Here is a 17,826-nt window from a genome sequence, read left to right as displayed (position 1 = left end):
GAAGTGCCTATCTTTATGCCCTTTGCTCACTAAAAAAGATATTGTTTTCTTATTGTTAAACTTGGAGAGTTCTTTATTGCACATGCAAGTTGGACATGTGATTCACAAATATTTTCCCCCAATTTGTAGTTTATCTTTTCCTTCTCTGGATAGAGCAAAAGTTTTTAATGAAATCCAGTTTATCAATTTTTTATGGATTATACTTTTGTGCCATGTCTAAGAACAAACTTTTAGAACATTCAACCCAAAGTTGAATGTTCTAAAAGTTTGATAGTTTTTCATTCTATATTTAGATCTATGGTCATTTTGAGCTTACTTCTCTACAAGGTATGCCATTTAGATCAAAGTTTACTTTTTTGTCTGTAGTTGTCCAATTGTTCCAACAATTGAAGAAATAGGTATATATCTATTTCATTTTTTGAAACTATTGTAAATGTTATGTTGGGAAGACTTTTCTTTCTCCATTGAATTGCTTTGAACCTTTGTCAAGTCAGCTGTATCTGTGTGTTTCTATTTCCAGAGTCTATATTCGGTTCACTCTACTGATCTAAGTGTTTATACCATTGTTAATACTACCCCGTCTTGATTACTATTAACTCTATAGTATGTCTTAAAATTGGATACTATAACTCCTCCCATTTTATTCTACCTTTTCAGAATTGTTTTAGCTATTTTAGGGTTTTTTTTTCCTTGGTATCTCCATATTAATTATAGCATTAGCTAGTTTGTATGTAAAAGATATCCTGCGGGACTTTTATTGGTAATTTGTGGAACCTATAGATCAATTTGAGAATAATCAGTAATTTTGCTATTATGCCTTTCAATCTATGAATATAATGTGTTTATATAATCATTTAGATCTTTGATTTCTTTCATCAGAGTTTTGTAAATGTTACATACAGACCATATACATGCTATGTTAGGTGTATGTATTTTTGAAACTTTGTAAATGTTATGAATTTTTAAATGTCAATTTTTATTTGGACATGCTAATTGTATTATATTTATGGCCATTGTGACAAATTACTAGAGACCTGGAGCTTTCAACAGCAGGAATGTGTCCTCTTAGAGTTCTGGAGTGGGACATCCATAATCAGTCTTGCACTGGAATCAAGGTGTTGTCAGGGCTGTGCTCACTTCAGTCTAGTATAAAACTGCTGTTTTCCTTGTGTAGCTTCTGGGGCTTTCTGACCTTCTTTGGTTTATAATGACATTATTCCAGTCTTTTCCTCTATCTTTACATTGCCTCTCCTCTATGTATGGAATTCTCTGTGTCTATATTTTATAAGGATCCTTGCGATGGCATTTGGGGCTCACCTGGATAATCCAGGATAATTGTCACGTCTCCAAAACCTTTGCCAAATCAGATAATATTCACAGGTTCTAGAGATTCAGTCTTTGAGGACATTTTTTTTAGTCTACCATATTAGTGTTTAGTAATAAATATTGTGGTGTGTGTGTGTGTATGTGTGTGTGTGTGTGTGTGTGTGTGTGTGTGTGGTTCTGTGTGTTGATCTTTATTCTACAAATTTGCTAAACTCACTAATTTTATGGTAGATTTCTTAGGATTTTCTAGATAGATAATTGTGGAGAGCCGTGACAGTGATTGGGAGACCAGTGTATGAGATTTGGGTCCCTGATGACTTCATGGCTGTGGCACACTTGGTGACTAGGAAAGTTTCTATGCAAACTGTAGGATGCTCAGTTGCTATGGCAATGCTCTCCATGGGGAGACTCTGTTGGGAGAATCTTATCAGCTTTGACCTTATTCTCAGGCACACACTTCCTTTCTAAGATAGCTACAATGTTTCACCAATTCTGTTGCTCCTGAATCGCCAGAGAATTAGAAACTTTAAACAATGGACTTTCTTGAGAGCTGTACAATGCTCCAGACATTGCACATTGCAACTGTAGAATGTAACTGAGGAAATAGCTGCATACTGTTGCTAATTCTGTAACTTTCATGAATACAAAGAATAATGCTTACATAGTCTTTAATCTGATTAATTAGACATATTTAATAAAGATTGCTGGTGTAATTCTTCAGACCTCTTCTCCATCAGAGAGCAGTGCTCCACCCGACCCCAGCTTTATGTTCAAGATCTGCGTGTGTGACTCTATTTCTTCCAATATCCCATGGGCCCTCACTAGAACCTGCTAGTTTGGCCGCATTGATCACAGCAGATAATGATTATACCTGCAAATAGACATACTTCTTTCTTTCTTTCCAAACTGTATGAATTTTCTTATCATGACAAAAACTTCCAACACACAGTTGAAAGGAATGGTAAAAATGGACATTTTTGTGTTGTTCTTAATCTTAGGGGGAAAGCATTTACTAACTCACAAGCACGATATTGGCTCTAAGTTTTTGAAGCTACCCTTAAATAAAATTGAGGAAGTTATTTTCCATTCTTTCTTTACCAAGAGGTTATTTTAAAAAATCACAAATGTATGTATAATTTGGTCACATCATTTTTTGCATCAATTAATATAACATACCTTCTTTAGATTATTAATATGATGGATTACACTGATTGGTGATTTCCGCATTTTTGAGCCAGCCTTGTGTTATTGGGACAAATCCCACTTCATCATGAAGTATTATATGCATTGCCCATTTTGGTGTTGAAGACTTTTTGCTATATGAATTGATATTTGTCTGTAGTTGTCTTAAACTGTCATTGTCTGATTTTGGTGTCAGGGTAATTCTGGCCTTATAGGATCAGTTGAGACACACTCCCTCCTTTTCTATTATCTAGAAGATACTGTAAATTTTTTTATGATTGTGGAATTCCATTTTAATTATAGCATAAATTAACAAATCTAAATAATACAACTAAAGCTAAAATTCTCATTTATGTAAAAATTTATTGTTATTTCTTCTTTACATGTTTCATAGAATTTGCCAATGAAACCATTTAGCTGGGTGCTGTTCTTTTCCAGAAAATTTTTTACCACAAATTCAATTTTTTATACTTATATGAATATTCAGGTTATATGTTCTATCTTGGGTCTTAATCATTTACAGTTTTTGATCCATTTCATCTAAGCTGTTGAATGAATACACATAGAGATGTTGATAGCTTTCTGTTATAATTACAGTCTACAGTACCAGTAGTCTTATCCCCTTTTTCCCTGGTAATTTTTTCTTTGCCTCTTTTTTTTTTATTTTTCAGATTTGCTATTTAATTATCAATGCTTTGGTCTTTTCAAAGAACCAGCTTCTGGTTTTATTGTTTTTCCTTATTTTGCTTATTTCCAATTTAGTTTCTTTCTTTTGTTTTTATCATTTCTTTCCTTTTGAATACTTTGAGTTTATTTTGCTCGCTCTTTCTCCTTAAAGTTTAAGCTCAAATTGTTTGAGACATTTCTTCTTTGCCAATATAAACAATTAATGCTATAAATTTTACTTTCGAGCACTATTTTATCCACACTTGACAAATTGTTTGTATTTTAATTTTCATTTAGTTCAAAAATGCTTTCTGATATTATTTAAGGCTCATTCTTTGGCCCATTTATTATTTATTTTTATTAATTTCATTTCCAAATGTTATGAGATTTTCCTGTGTGTTTTTTTAATAGTGTTGACATCTAGCTTTAATTTCATTATGGTCTGGAAATATACTTCATATAATATCAATTATTTAAGGTTTGTTTTATGACCCATGATTTGGTCTGTCTTAGTGAATGTTGGTTGCATGGATATTGGATCTTCCTCAAAGGGAGTCAGACCTCTAAACTGGGCCTGTTCATTTGCATATGCAATCAAGACTATTCCTGAAAGGCTGTCACTCACAGCCAATTCTTCCCTTTGTCTAGAATATCCAGGATGTGAGAAGTGATGATGAAGATGAATATGAAGAAGAAGATGAGGAGGAAGGGGAGGAGGAGGAGAAAGAGAAAGAAGCTGCCAAAGACAAAGACAGAGACAGTTTGAAGAATGGCCTTGGGGCTGACAGGCACCTCATTCCCAATGGTCAGCATGGTCGTTAGCTTGAAGCCCATGTCATTCCCACAGCACAGCATGCTGCAAGGACTCCTGGGAGCTGGAAATGCTCCCCTTTCCATGGCTGTGGCCAAGAAGACCCACAGAGATCCCAGATACTGCCCTTCCCTCCATCCTAAGATGTGTTTAACAAAATGTTGTTAACTTGTGTTAAATTGTTAAATATTCAAATGCCCGTGGATTTTATTGCAGTTAGGACTCACACTGGTCAATAATTTCAAAGATTTCTCCAAAGCACCGTTTCAGTTCTAATTGCATTCATTCATACACTTGAGACTTAACTTTTTCAGGAGTTCACTTTGTTTTGGTCCTTTTACCTTCCCACCTTGCCCATCCTCATGATGGTTTCACAAGTGCTAAGGAAACCCATTTTTCCCAGGTGTGTTTGGCCACAGGGAGCAACTCAGTTCCTAAAGATGAGTTGAAGTGGCAATGGGACAGTTGCAGAAGGATCAAATAAGGAGATAGGCTTCTGGGGCTCTTGGCCCCTTCCCTTGAGCTAGAAATGGTAATGGGACAGTGACAGAAGGACCAAACCAGGAGATAGGGGTCTAGGGCTCATGGTTCCCTCCTGCCACCTGCAAGCTCAGGTGCTTTATCTCTACAATGTGACTTCACAGGGTGGAGTAAAGATCAAATGAAATAATAGAGGTGGAAGAGTATACTGTCACCTGTGTATTATTGCTAACTGAACCTCTTTGAGCTATGATTCCAGCTCTGTTTGGGAGAGAGAAACCTGACTAAACTTGGTATGAGTGGGACTGAACAAAAAGCACACTCTTAAACAATTCCTCTTAAGTGCATCTGAGATACCTGGAAATGCAAAGCCCCAGAGGGTTGCTTCCACTTGATTTGGTAACTATTTGTTAGCTCCATAAGGATAATTCTCAGATTGCCCTGGAATTCACCTCTCTCAGGTCCTATGAGAGGATCAAGAAAGTGAGTTTTGGCATGTTTCCTTCTTATCTTTTGCTGGTTTCTCACGGTTTTCATGTCTAAGAGAGAAACTTAACCTGTGCTGCCCTGAGCCCCTTCTGGCCAGCAGGGCTGCACTGTGGGCTGTTAGGGTCCATCTGGGGCCTCACCAGGGAATGGGGCCCAGGTCAGGTTTCTCCACCCAGAGAGCCTGAACCTCTAAAGTGGCATGTGTGGGAGCTGCAAGACCCAAAAAAACTCTTGGAAACAGAAAGAGGAAGCCGTACATTGCTTCTCTGCTATCCAACCCAATCAGACCACATAACAGTGAAACTATACAACACAGAAGGCCAGAAAATAACCCTGAGAAATGTCCAAGGACAGGCTCTGGAGTCAGTGTCAGCTCTCTGGGAGGATAGATAAGGGCTAGTAAGTCAGTGGCTGGCTCTCCTTCATCCCCAGGGGAGAATAGTGGGGACTACTTGAATATTTCCAGTCTATAGCCTTGTCTTCGCAAGGGACAAGTCCTGAGCAGCGTTTCAGGGGTGACCACAGAGGCTTCTCAGGGTCCTGCTGACAGGAGAGACTGAGCCTTCCAAAGAAGAGTTTTAACACAGTATGCCTCTTCTCTTCACACACATCCCAGCCTCTTGTATTGGGTCAGATTTTGTATCTTCATTCTGTATTACACAGGGACTCATACTGTAAAGCCACATGAAAGTCAGCCCCAACCAATGCAGGCCATAAGGCCATTTGAGGAGAAAGGGTACTATGTTCACTAAAAAGATCTGAGACTTTTGGTTCTTAATGAAAATATGTTTTCAAAAGCTTCAGGCCAATAAAAACAGGCAAACAGACCCAAAAACCTTTCAGAATTCTTTCCCCAACAAAATCTTGGGTTAAAGAATTGTAGAAAGAACAGAAAAACAAGCCTCAATTTTTCTCTGCATAATATTTGCTTTTATGAGTACAATAACATATGCCTTATCTGTATAATGTGATATTATATATCTAAGATGCCTCCACTTACTTTGTGGCATGGCTATTGGTTTATTATTAATATTATATTATTATTGTTATTTGGGGGGAAGAAGGTCACACTAAGATTACTTTTTATGTTTCCAGTTATCAGAGTATTTTTCCCCTTGATTTATTCTGGTCTTATCTCAATACCAAATCTCTTCTTAAGGTAAAAAATTGTTTGCTGCTCTCTGTCCTCCAGTTTTTTTTTTCCTCATTTGATTGTTAAAATTAAAACTGATATATCAACTCTTGATACAGCTGGAAGCACTAAACTACATTATAAGAGTGAGATACAGGTTTATAACATCCTTTAGGGCATTTGAAATTAACTTAAAAGATATCCTCTTTTACTACAGGACACAAGGGCTCAGGGCTATGCAAGATGACTTTTTAAAATTGTAATCCACAGTGCCATCAATATTGTAATGGTAATGACTTACAATAAAACAGAAACAAAATCTAGTGTGTGTGTGGTGTTGCATGGATTTGGCATTCACATTGCTTGGCCTCTGAGAGAGAGAATTACAGGTCTCCCGGCATACTGGAAACAAAGGTTTGCCAGTCCTACAGAGAGGCCTATGGGGAATTGAAGGGAAACTGAGGAAAAGGGATCCAGCTGTAGATTTTCAGGCTGCTGGTCTCCTGATGCCAGACATCAGAACAAAGGAGGTGGGTGGGGCCCAGCTGAAAACCCCAACCCTGACAAGGTGGTCACCCTCAGATATTCAGGCTTCCTGGTGTATTTTCATTTCCAGACACTTCAGACATATTTAAGAAGAATCTTTTAAGAAAGTGCCTCTTGGCTGTGCATGGTGGAGATAGTCAGCCAGCCTGGAGGCTGGAGTCTAACCAGGGTGGCATTGAGCCATGTGCAGGAACTGTTGAAGTGTTATTGATCCTAAAGGTATTTTCTCAGTCACATTTTGATATGGGATCTAGAAGGATGGCTCGATTGACTTTCCATCAGAATTACCTGTGGAACTTAAAAAATAGATACTTAGTTCATTGCCTGCTGCACATTTTGATTCAACACTTCTGGATGAAAAGTAAATCTACATTTTAGCTGAACCTTAGGTACTTCTGAAAAGCAGTCAGGATTCTGTGTGACCCTACTTGATTTTATTTCTATTGGCAGTTTTGTACACTAAGAGACGTAAATGCAATTGTTTAGAATAAAATAAAATAGGGAAGAAGAAAAGCAAGCAAGGCAAATATAAAATTCATACTAAGATGGATAAGTGTGGTGTATCATCAGCTTTTCATTGCTTTGGTCAAAATATCCAACAAGAACGAGTTAAAGGAGTAAAAGGTTATTTTGGCTCACAGTTTCAGACATTCAGTTCATGGTTGGCTGACTCCATTGCTTGGGCCCAAGGTGAAGCACAATATCATGGTGGAAGAGCATGGTGGAGCAAAGCTACTTGACTCATGGTGGACAGGGGGCAGAGATGGAGAAAGAGGAGCCAGGAGACAAGAAGTAATCCCCAAGGGTATGCCCCCAATGACCAACCTCCCAGCTACACCCCACCTGGTTCTTTCAAATTATTAATCCGCCAAATGAATGCATCCACTGATGGAGCTACAGCTATCATAATCTGTTTATTTTTATTTCTGAACATTTCCTGCCGTAACACAGAAGCTTTAGGGATACCTCATATCCAAATCACAACAATGGGTATGTTAGGTTTCAATCCAAATTAATGAGAATACCAAATGTAAAAGCAAAGAGTCTCAGATTAGATTTTTTAAAATATCAATGTTTACCACAGATACACTACAAATGTCAGGAAAAAGAAATTGAAGGACAGAGCAAGATAGAGATGCAAACTCTACCCAACAAAGCACTGTGGTTGCTGCTGTCTTAAAAAGGCAAGGAGAACCAGTGAGCAGTAAGAGAAAGCATTTAATAATAATGAAAGGGATCAATCCATCAAGAAAACACAAAACGTTTACTTAATAATATAACTTCAAAATACATAAAGAAAATTTTCACAGAATTAAAAGAATTAACAAATTCATGATCACATTTTGGTGGTTTTAACATACCTCTTAGTATTTGATAGAACAAGCAAAAAAACATCAGTAAGAAAGAACATCTGAAAAATGAAATTAACAAAATTGACCTAGATGATGCACACAGAAAAACACTGTAACCAATAATTGCAGAATAGTTAAGTAATTTTCAAAACTTCCTCCCCCAACAGGATGATTTTGTCAAGCTTTGTTTTCTGTGACTAGCATTAGGAAAACAACAGGCCATTGCTGGGGGTTACTGGAGGGGTCAATTTTAAAATAAGAATTCCAAAGCCCAGCTAGGAGAAGGGTCTTGCCTGAGGTGTCACCAGTTGTTGGCCTAGCTTGGTCCCTGCACCTTGCTGTCACAGCCAGGGCCTGGTCAGAACAAAGGATTGGTACAGTCTGTGCAGATAGATGGGGCCAGAGTTATCCCACCTGAAATTTGAATGGGAGCCCTCACACCTGCCCCTCAAGGCTTGGCTCATAGTCCCCTCACTTCAGAGCAGGCTGCTTCCTTTGGCAGTTTTGTTGGCTCATTGTCCCCGAGGTGACAGCCATGTTCTACTCAGAGGCTAATCCACTGGTCTCCCTGGGGTTCCCCAGAACCTGTGAGCAAGCAGATGACCCAGCCTGACTCTTGCAGTGAGCAAAGGCTTCTGGTCCAGAAAGAGTTTAGCAGTTGACATATAAATCTGTACTGAGTCTCGGTGAAGGAGAGACTTGGGCTGTCATCCCAGCTGCCTCCCCAAAAACTTCTTGCTTTTCATAGGCCCTCTGCCAAGCTGTCAAATGCTCCCTTGCTAATAAAATCTTCCAGCAGGTGGCTCACAAGTTCCTGTCAAGAAGGAGAAGAGATGTGCTGGGGTTATGGCTCAGTGGTAGAGTGCTGCCTAGCGTGCATGAGGCCCTGGGTTCGATCGTCAGCACCACATAAATATAAAATATTGTGTCCACTTAAAACTAAAAAATTGTTAGAGTCTGTAAACAAGTCAGGATGGCGCCTGGCATTTCACCAGAGAAATGTTAGAGTCTATAAACAAGTCTGGATGGCGCCTGGCAAAATGCCAGAGGGAGTGGTTTGTGAAGTAACAAAATAGAGCCATTAAGTGTGGAGATTCCTTATTGGTTGACTGCTGTATCTATTTTATGTTAATTAGATAAGCTGTGTGGAATGTATAAATATCGCTCTGGTCCTACAATAAAGGGCTCCCACTCCTGCTGTATCAATCTACGCAAGTTGTTCGTCACCCCCCCACCCCCCCACCCTCCCCCACCCCCCTCACCCCCCCCATTTTGCTGCAGCCGGACTGCAACAATTGGTGGCCCGTTATGGGGAGCCCCAGGACACTCGGGGGTAAGTGACGAAAAAAAGCTGCCCGTCCATAGATAGGACGGGAGCAATCTGCTTGTCCCTAGGCAGATAGGGCGAGAGGAAAAATGGCCATTTTGAGAAAATGGAGAAGATTGATACAGTATGTTTGTGTCTTGTTTTGTCTTGGTGTATTGTATTGTCTTTGTGATGAAAATATGGAAGGGGTGAGAAGTAAATTACTAAGGGAAGGAGGCACCCCAGTGGAACCAAGAATAGTTAGGGCATGGAAGCCCGAGAACTCTAGTCAGAAAGAAGAAAGTTCAGAGGAGGAAGGATTATCAGGAAAAAAGTTGCAGCAAAAGGCTATTACTGAATACTTTTCGTTACCGGAGGCTGCGTGAATCGGTGCAACGGCCGCCACGTGCGCGAGCCAGTCATGGCGTAGCCAGGGCTTTCCAAGCAGCGGCGGGCCCCAGCCCGGGGAGCAAAACGCCACTGCCAATGAAAAACCAGCCTCTATCTCAGAGCAAAGCCTGTCCAAGGAAGGGACATGACCTTTGTCCTTGGAAAAACCCACAGAGCACTCCTAGGCACATTCCCACCCTGCTAAGTTGTTTATCTACAGGAGAGATCTGCTGCCAGGTGTCCCTGACTCAGTCAGGCTAGGTGGGGACCCATAGCAGCCCCCTAGCAGCCACCAATTAGCATGAGACAGGGAAATACCTGGGATGCCAGATGACCCTCCCAGTAGTTTATGGTGTTGGGAAACCATGTAGTTCAGCACGTACACCCCTCTTGGCTTAAACCAATCAGTTCAAACGAATACCCCCTTTGTACTGACCAATCACCCCTAGACAACTTGTTCCCACCAGTGAATGTGCTAATCATGTTTTAGAGTTGTTATTTGATTTTCCCTCGGTGTGTGATGATTTGCTAAAAGAGGCTATGATGTATGTGAAGTCCCTGCCCTCTCCAAAGAATGTATAAAAATGCTGCAAACCCTGGGTTCAGGGCCTCTCAGTGTCACCAGTTGCTGTGTGTGCGTGCGGAGGACCGAGCTAGCTCGCTTCTCTTTGCTGCTTACATCGATCTTGGGTCTCTGGTGGTCTTTGGGGGTCCTGAATTTGAGCATAACACCAAGAGCCCAAATCTAGACCTGACCTGGAGGCACAGTCTCGAAGGCTCTTGCTCCCTGTGCCCGGTGGCAGTTTGAGTCCGGGACACTCCCCGTCTGGGGCTGCCCGAGGACGCTGCAGCTGGGCGGAGGACACACATGGCGTCCCTGAAGTTTGATCATTTCCAAGGCCAGTAACTACAATGGTTCTCCCACACCTGGAGGCTAATGAGTAATGAGCAGTATTAAGGCTTGTTTCAAATGTAAAAAAAACCTTGAGATAATATACTAAATTGTTCGGAAGGTTGTTTTCTTAGTGGAATGCTACAGGATTTTCTTTAGCATCATTGCTGGAGTTCCTGCCTTCATCCCAGTGCCAGTGAAAATGAGGGTGGAAGAATTTCCAGTGTTGCTGAAAACTGGATGAGACTTTGGCTGAGAACCAGACGAGACTTCAAATCAAGCTAGCTGCCTGCAGAACTTACCTGGACCGTGATTTAAGCTAGCTGCCTGCAGAACTTACCTGGACTGTGATTTACCTGGACTGTGAGTTAATCTATTGAGACACTGCTTTACCTGGACTGAGACAACAAACTGTAATCTACAACAAATTGTAACTCGGTATCTTTGCTAACAGTGTCATTGCTGGAATAATTTTTCCAAGGGCTTCTTGCATGGAGCCATCAAGTGGCTTGGTATTGTGACATTTTGTATCCTCCCCTTCTGCTTGTAGCAGATTATTTATGGTGTTTATGTAAAAACAATTATGGTCGTTATTTAAATTAAACAAAAGGGGGAATTGTTAGAGTCTGTAAACAAGTCAGGATGGTGCCTGGCAAAATGCCAGAGGGAGTGGTTTGTGAAGTAACGTCAGCAAGCCATTAAGTGTGGAGATTCCTTATTGGTTGACTGCTATATCGAGTTTATGTTAATTAGATAAACTGTGTGGAATGTATAAATACCTCTGTTGTCCTACAATAAACAGCTTCCACTCCTGCTGTATCAATGTACACAAGTTGCTCGTCAACCCCCGCACCCCCCCCCGCCCCGATTATTTTGCTGCAGCCGGACTGCGGCAAAAAATAAATATTTTTTAAAAAAGAAGGAGAAGGAGAAGCAGAGAAAGAAGAAGAAAGAGAAGGAGGAAAAGTAGGAAGCAGAGAAGGAGGAGAGAGGGAGGAGGAGACAAAGATCTGTATCTTTTTGAAAAACAGGGTAAGGATAGGAGACAGGGAGAAACAACTGAAAGCTCCAACCAGGACTGTCTTGGGAAGACATTTTATTTGGGTACCTGGCAATTAGTCTGTACCTTGGGACAAAGGGCTCAAGATTGTTGGCCAGAGATGGCATCAGTCTGGGCATCACCTTGCATATCCTATTCCCACTTAGAGTGGTAGAAAGGTCCCTTCCAGCTCACTACCAACAGGTCTTTCTCATTCATTTGGCACCATTGGCAGGTTCCCAGTTTCTATGGTAGTTCTTTCATCAGAACCCCTTTTCTTTAAAACAATGACATTAGAAAGGGAAGTTCATAATAGGTCTGCATCCCTGGGCAACTTATGCACCAGCCCAAGTTGGTTGGAACAGACACAGAGCCAAGGGACATGGAGTTAATGTACAACAGATAGGCAGCAATGCGGCATTGACATCGCCATCCCAGCATCTGGGTTTGTGCTCAAAGTCTCTTTTTCCAGCCCAGATTTTTGGTTGCCATCCTTATGAGGAAGAGGCAAAGGAAAGAACTTTGCAGCAATTATAATGGGGTCCTAGAGTGTGACCTTGGTCTTGGATGACTGAGCTCAGTGCTCCTCTCCCCAGGTTGCCAATACCACGTAAGGGGCCAGACATGGTCAGCTTTTTATTCTATGGGCTCATGAGCAGGAGCCCTTAATCTGGACTCAGCGGAGTCATCGTGGGTAGAAGCAAAAGAATCTGACCCTTTGGCATTCAAAGGCAGCTGCACTGGCCCAGATAACTATGGCAACTTAGCAGAAGGTGTGCAGGATGGGTCAATAAGGAAAGATTGAGGTAGGCCATGCCCATGAATAGGAGTGTTGCTTGGAATTTGTTACTGAAATTTGTATACTGAAGCTATAGGTCATTTATTCTTAAAAAAATGCATTCAAATTTATTTATATAATTTCATCTATGAAATTTCATAATTTCATCCAAATGATGACTCTTATCAAGTAATTATGTGGTTGAGGACACAAATGCTACATGAGATGCTCAGAACATGGGTTCTGGAGTTAGGCCATACCATGTTGAATCAAAATGCACCATGTACGGGATGTACAGCATGGATAAACCATGTCATCTCTCTGAGTCTTTGTTTCCTTATTTATAAGAATGATCTTCTGAGGTATGTTTGAGGATTATGTAAAATATATTTTGAAGCAAATGGCATAGAAAATGTGCTCAGAAAATATTGATTTCTTTAAGAAAATGTTTGCATCACACAATTTATGAATGGTAGAGCTTGGATTTAAATCTACACTTTTGACTGATCTCTAAATATCATGCATGGATGGATTGAAAAACATATATTATGGCCTACTGTGTGTCAGTCCAAGGATTAGAATATATAACAAGATACACACCACCCATGTTTCCACTGAATTAGATAGATGGAGACACCATATATTGGAGTTCAGTCAGGAAAATAGGAGTCACACAAGGCATTTCAAACAGAGGTATTTAACACAGGGGATTGCTTACATATGTGTTTGGGCTAAGAAAATAATCAAAATAACTCAGGTATAGTACAGGAAAAAAAAGCAACATTTTTTTTCAGAACACTGGTGGTTGGGGGGAGAAACCCCATGGAGCTTATGCCTATCTTGGCTCTGTACAGTGGATACCCAAACTCTGGGCAGAGGACAAGGTCTGGAAGCTGCTGCTTGCATCATTTGGGAGAGGGAAACTCTCTATCTGCTGCTGGAACTCTGAGAAGTAGACACAAACCAGTCAATGCTAGAACCTCCATAGAGGAAGCCCAAACTGGCAGGTGAAGGAGGTGCTCTTAGAGTGGGATTGGTCCTTATAAGAGGCCGCAGAGAGACCCCTTGCCTCTTTTACCATATGAGGATATATGAGCAAGGAGGTGCCATCTATGAACCTGAAGGAAGGCCTTCAGGAATTTGGAATTTGTTACTGAAATTTGTATACTGAAGCTATAGGTCATTTATTCTTAAAAAAATGCATTCAAATTTATTTATATAATTTCATCTATGAAATTTCATAATTTCATCCAAATGATGACTCTTATCAAGTAATTATGTGGTTGAGGACACAAATGCTACATGAGATGCTCAGAACATGGGTTCTATCTGCACTCTGACCTTAAGCCTCCAGAATTATGAGAAATAAATTTCTACTTCTATATGTATTTTAGGATGTTATTTATCTTTATTGTACACAAATATTTACTGTAGAATTATTTGTTGTATACAAAACATGAAACCAAGCTCAGTGTCCATCATCAACTGATGGATGAATAAATAAAATGTGATAGCTACACAATGGAATACTATTTGGCAATAAAAAGATATTAAATATCCATGCTTTCTACAACATGAATGAAATTTGAAACCTTGGGCTGTGTTGAAGAAGAGTCATTCCATTTGTACGAAATTTCCAGAACAGGTAAAGTTATGGAGACACAAAGTAGATACTTAGTTGGGTCGGGATGGGGGAAAAGGAAACACAGATAACAAGTATAGGTTTTCTTTGTTTGTTTCTTTTGACAAGGGACAAAAATGTTCTAAAATTTAGATTATGGTGATAGATGCACAAACTTGGGAATATACTAAAAAATGTGCACTTCAAAATTCAATAACTGGTAAAATAAAAGCAGAGTATCAAAACTAAAACAACAGTGAAGGCAGATGTACTGTGGGACTTATCATGTGATGTCACTGTTGCAATTTTAAAACCTGTAGGTTGATTATGTGGGTTTTTTTTTTTTGTAATTGTTCAGCGAGTAATACACATATTTTGTGCATTTTTTTCACATGTGGGTTATACTTCAAAAAAGGTATGATAAACAATGTTCCTGAGGCAGTGACCAAATCTCCAGTAGACTCTGTCCCTATTTCTCACTCCTAGGCATGTGGTGGTAATATAGCAACAGGGCAGCCATTTAAAGAAGAGCCACTTGCTTTCTGAGCCTCTGTATTCCAGATAGAACAACCAAAGTGTCCTGATTGCAGAGCCACATCTTCAGGATACCCTTCTGTCCCTGGAGGAGACCTCTCCATTTAAGCTCCATCTGTAGGACAGAGGTAAGTGTTGACCCCTTACAGAGACTCTAGCCTGTCTGTGTACCCTAGGTTGGGCTGTAACTAAAAGTTCTCTGTGCAACTCAGGCATTGGATTTCCTACCAACTATAGCTGGACAAAATAATTTTGCAGACTTAGGGATTTTTGAGAAAGAAATACTGTGATAAGTTTAGGTGTTTGGGAGTTGGCAAACACCCCAAATTCCATCTTGGGACAGAGGAACTTAGCCAGTGTCCACTTCATGTGGCTGAAACATTCTCATTTAATTTTTAAAGGCTACTTTATTAAGGTACGTTTGACACACAAAAAAGCTGCACATATTTAATATATACAACTTGATGAGTTTTTAACTTTAGGGAAATTTTCATTGGTATATTCTGGGTATTGTGGATCCCAAGGTCAGGAGTGTCATTGTTTCCATTCTGTTCCCAGGGATGTGATGCAGTCAGAATCCAGGGACATCTCTGACTCCCTGGGATGACCCACACCAGAGGGTCTACCTAGGGCTTGGCAAATATGAGGGTCTCATTAAAATATGTGCAATGAGTTACAGGTTTAATTTGGGATTGTAACCAATCCAATTATTAACTCCAGAATCTCATAGATTCTCAGATGCATTTTTATCTTATTTTATTTTATTTACATCTTAGCATCTCAGGTTAGGATGTATCTTAAAGCCAGTGACATCTTAAAATTGTCATTGTCCATATACGTCCTGCAGCAATGGTTTTGCCAGCGCCTGTGCAAAGCTGGTAGCTATTCTGGGTGACTGAACAGGACAATCATAGACCTTTGATGTTTCAGTAAATAAGCCATTTAGGGATCAGTGAGATCATTCATATCTTATTTATTTTCCTGAAAATCTTTCGTCGCCATCTTCTATTATAATCAAGAAAGTTCAAGGATCAGAGATGCTAGCAGTTGGAAGAACTGCACACAGTTTAAGAAACAGTCTACCATTAACATTCTCAGTGACCTGGAATTTAGTGATTTCACTTTAACTTAGTTACTAAAGACCCTATCTCACATATAGCTGCCTTGCAAGGTCCTGGGAATGAGGACTTCAACATATGAATTTAGAAGGGACAAAATTCATCCCATCAGGGCTGGGGTTTTGGCTCAGTAGCAGAGCACTTGCCTAGCATGTGTGAGGCACTGCGTTTGATCCTCAACACCACATAAAAAAACTAAGTAAATAAAATAAAGGTATTGTGTCTGACTACAACTGAAAAAATATATTTAAAAAATTCATCCCATGACAAGATGTAAGAGACCAGAACAAATTAAAAAAAAACAATGCAATAGAAGAAAAACTATCACATAAGAACAAGGAAACTTAAAAAAAAAAAACTAAGGCATTAATTTTAAAGACGATAACACATCCACCCAACAATAAACAAGATATTATTAAAATGAAGTAATCAGAATTAAAAAAAGATCCCTAGAAAGTTAAAACATGACAGTTGAATGGGAAATTCAGTAGAAGGACTGGAAGATAGACTTATATTCATATATATATATATATATATATATATATATATATATATATAAATTCCCACAGAAACCATAAAGAGAGGAAATCTGTAGGGAAGGAAAGCACACTGGGAGAAAATCTCTAGGGAAAGAGTTCATGAGCTACAGGATGTTCCTCTAGTTAAGTTTAAAAACAAACAAACAAACAAACAAAAAACAATGTCTCCAAAGACCATCAGACTGATACTGCTTGACAAACAAGATAAGTTACCAAACCCTGGTTTTTAAAAGCCCCTCAAACAGTGGAGGATGCAAGGAAACCTAAGTGAACCAAATTCTGGAGTGTAATAAGCTTTTCCTAGGAGAGACATCACAGCTGATTTCATCTTGGGTGGAGTGGTGGGAAGAAGAACCCGCTGTAGGCAAATCCCTGTGTTCAAGCAGAGAACACAGATTGGAATCTGGAGGATCCCAAGACATGGAGGGAGTTGAATCAGATTAGAAAATTTAGAGATAGACCCAGACATCTTCAATGGCTCTTAAAAAAAAAAAAATTCAAGGTGATGAATCAATCCAACAAAGTTAGAAAACTTTTCCTGATTCTTATATAAATTTTTATTGGCACATAATAATTATACAAAATAGTGGGTTTCATTGTAGTGGGGATTTTTTTTATCTTTTTGAGGTTGAGAGAATTGGATAATGGTATGGAAAACAATGAACCTCAGCCAATTTGTGCCAGAGACAAAAATTAATTTGAAATGAATTATTGCCTTAAATGTAAAAGCTAAGATAATAAAACATAGGAAACATGTTTGAAACTTGTCCATTGCTGATGGAAATGCAAAATTGTATGGCTACCCTGGAAGACAGTTTGGCAGTTTCTTATACAATGAAACTTACCGTATGACCCAGCCCTAATACTCCTTGGTACTTACCCAAATGAGTTGAAATTTATATCCACACAACAAGCTGCACACACATAATTATAGCAGCTTTTTCATAATTGCCAAACCTTGGAAGCAACCCAGATACCCTTCAGTAGGTGAATGGAGAAATAAACTGTAGTACAGGCAGACAATGGATATGATTCAGTGCTAAAACAAAATCAGTTCTCAAGTCACAAAAAGACATGGAGGAAACTTAAATGCATATGAGTAAGTAAAAGAAGCCAATCTTAAGAGGTATTATATAATTCCAATGATAGGACATTCTGGAAATAGCAAAACTATGGAAACAATAAAAAGATTGGTGTCTGCCAGGATGTAGGAACTGGGGGAGTAATAAATAAGCAGAGCCTAGAAACTATCCATGATGAGACTCTAATGTCTAGCAACATATCATTATATGTTTGTCAAAAGCAACAAATAGAATGTACCACTACAAGAATGAACCCCAATGTAAAATAAGAACTTTGGGTGGCAATGACTTGTCAACGCAGCCTTGCAAATTGTAATAAAAGTAGTGTTGTGGTGAGGGATCTTGACAGTGGGGAAGGTTGTAGGTATGTGGAGGAAGAGGTAAGAACCCCTGTATTTTTTGCTTGGTTTTGCTGTGAATTTGAGACTGCTCTCAAAAAAAAAAAAAAAAAAGACGAAGTCTATTGAAAAATGTATTGAACTATAATAAAAACTCAAGAAAAATTTCAAAATGCAACAGATATTATTTGAGGATGCATAGTTC

General features: G+C 39.4%; 1 protein-coding gene across 1 annotated transcript in view; it reads left to right on the top strand.

Moving 5' to 3' along the window:
- The window catches only part of Cers3 (ceramide synthase 3), a 78,693-nt gene extending 74,697 nt beyond the window's left edge, over positions 1-3,996 (top strand). The window contains exon 10 of the mRNA XM_076848850.2: positions 3,823-3,996. Coding sequence (XP_076704965.1) covers positions 3,823-3,996 — 174 coding nt within the window. The remainder of the gene's footprint in view (positions 1-3,822) is intronic.
- Positions 3,997-17,826: the final 13,830 nt, after the last annotated feature.

This window comes from Callospermophilus lateralis, chromosome 3, assembly GCF_048772815.1.
Source record: "Callospermophilus lateralis isolate mCalLat2 chromosome 3, mCalLat2.hap1, whole genome shotgun sequence".
NCBI classification, from domain to species: Eukaryota; Metazoa; Chordata; class Mammalia; order Rodentia; family Sciuridae; genus Callospermophilus; species Callospermophilus lateralis.
This window is presented reverse-complemented; position numbering and strand designations above follow the sequence as displayed.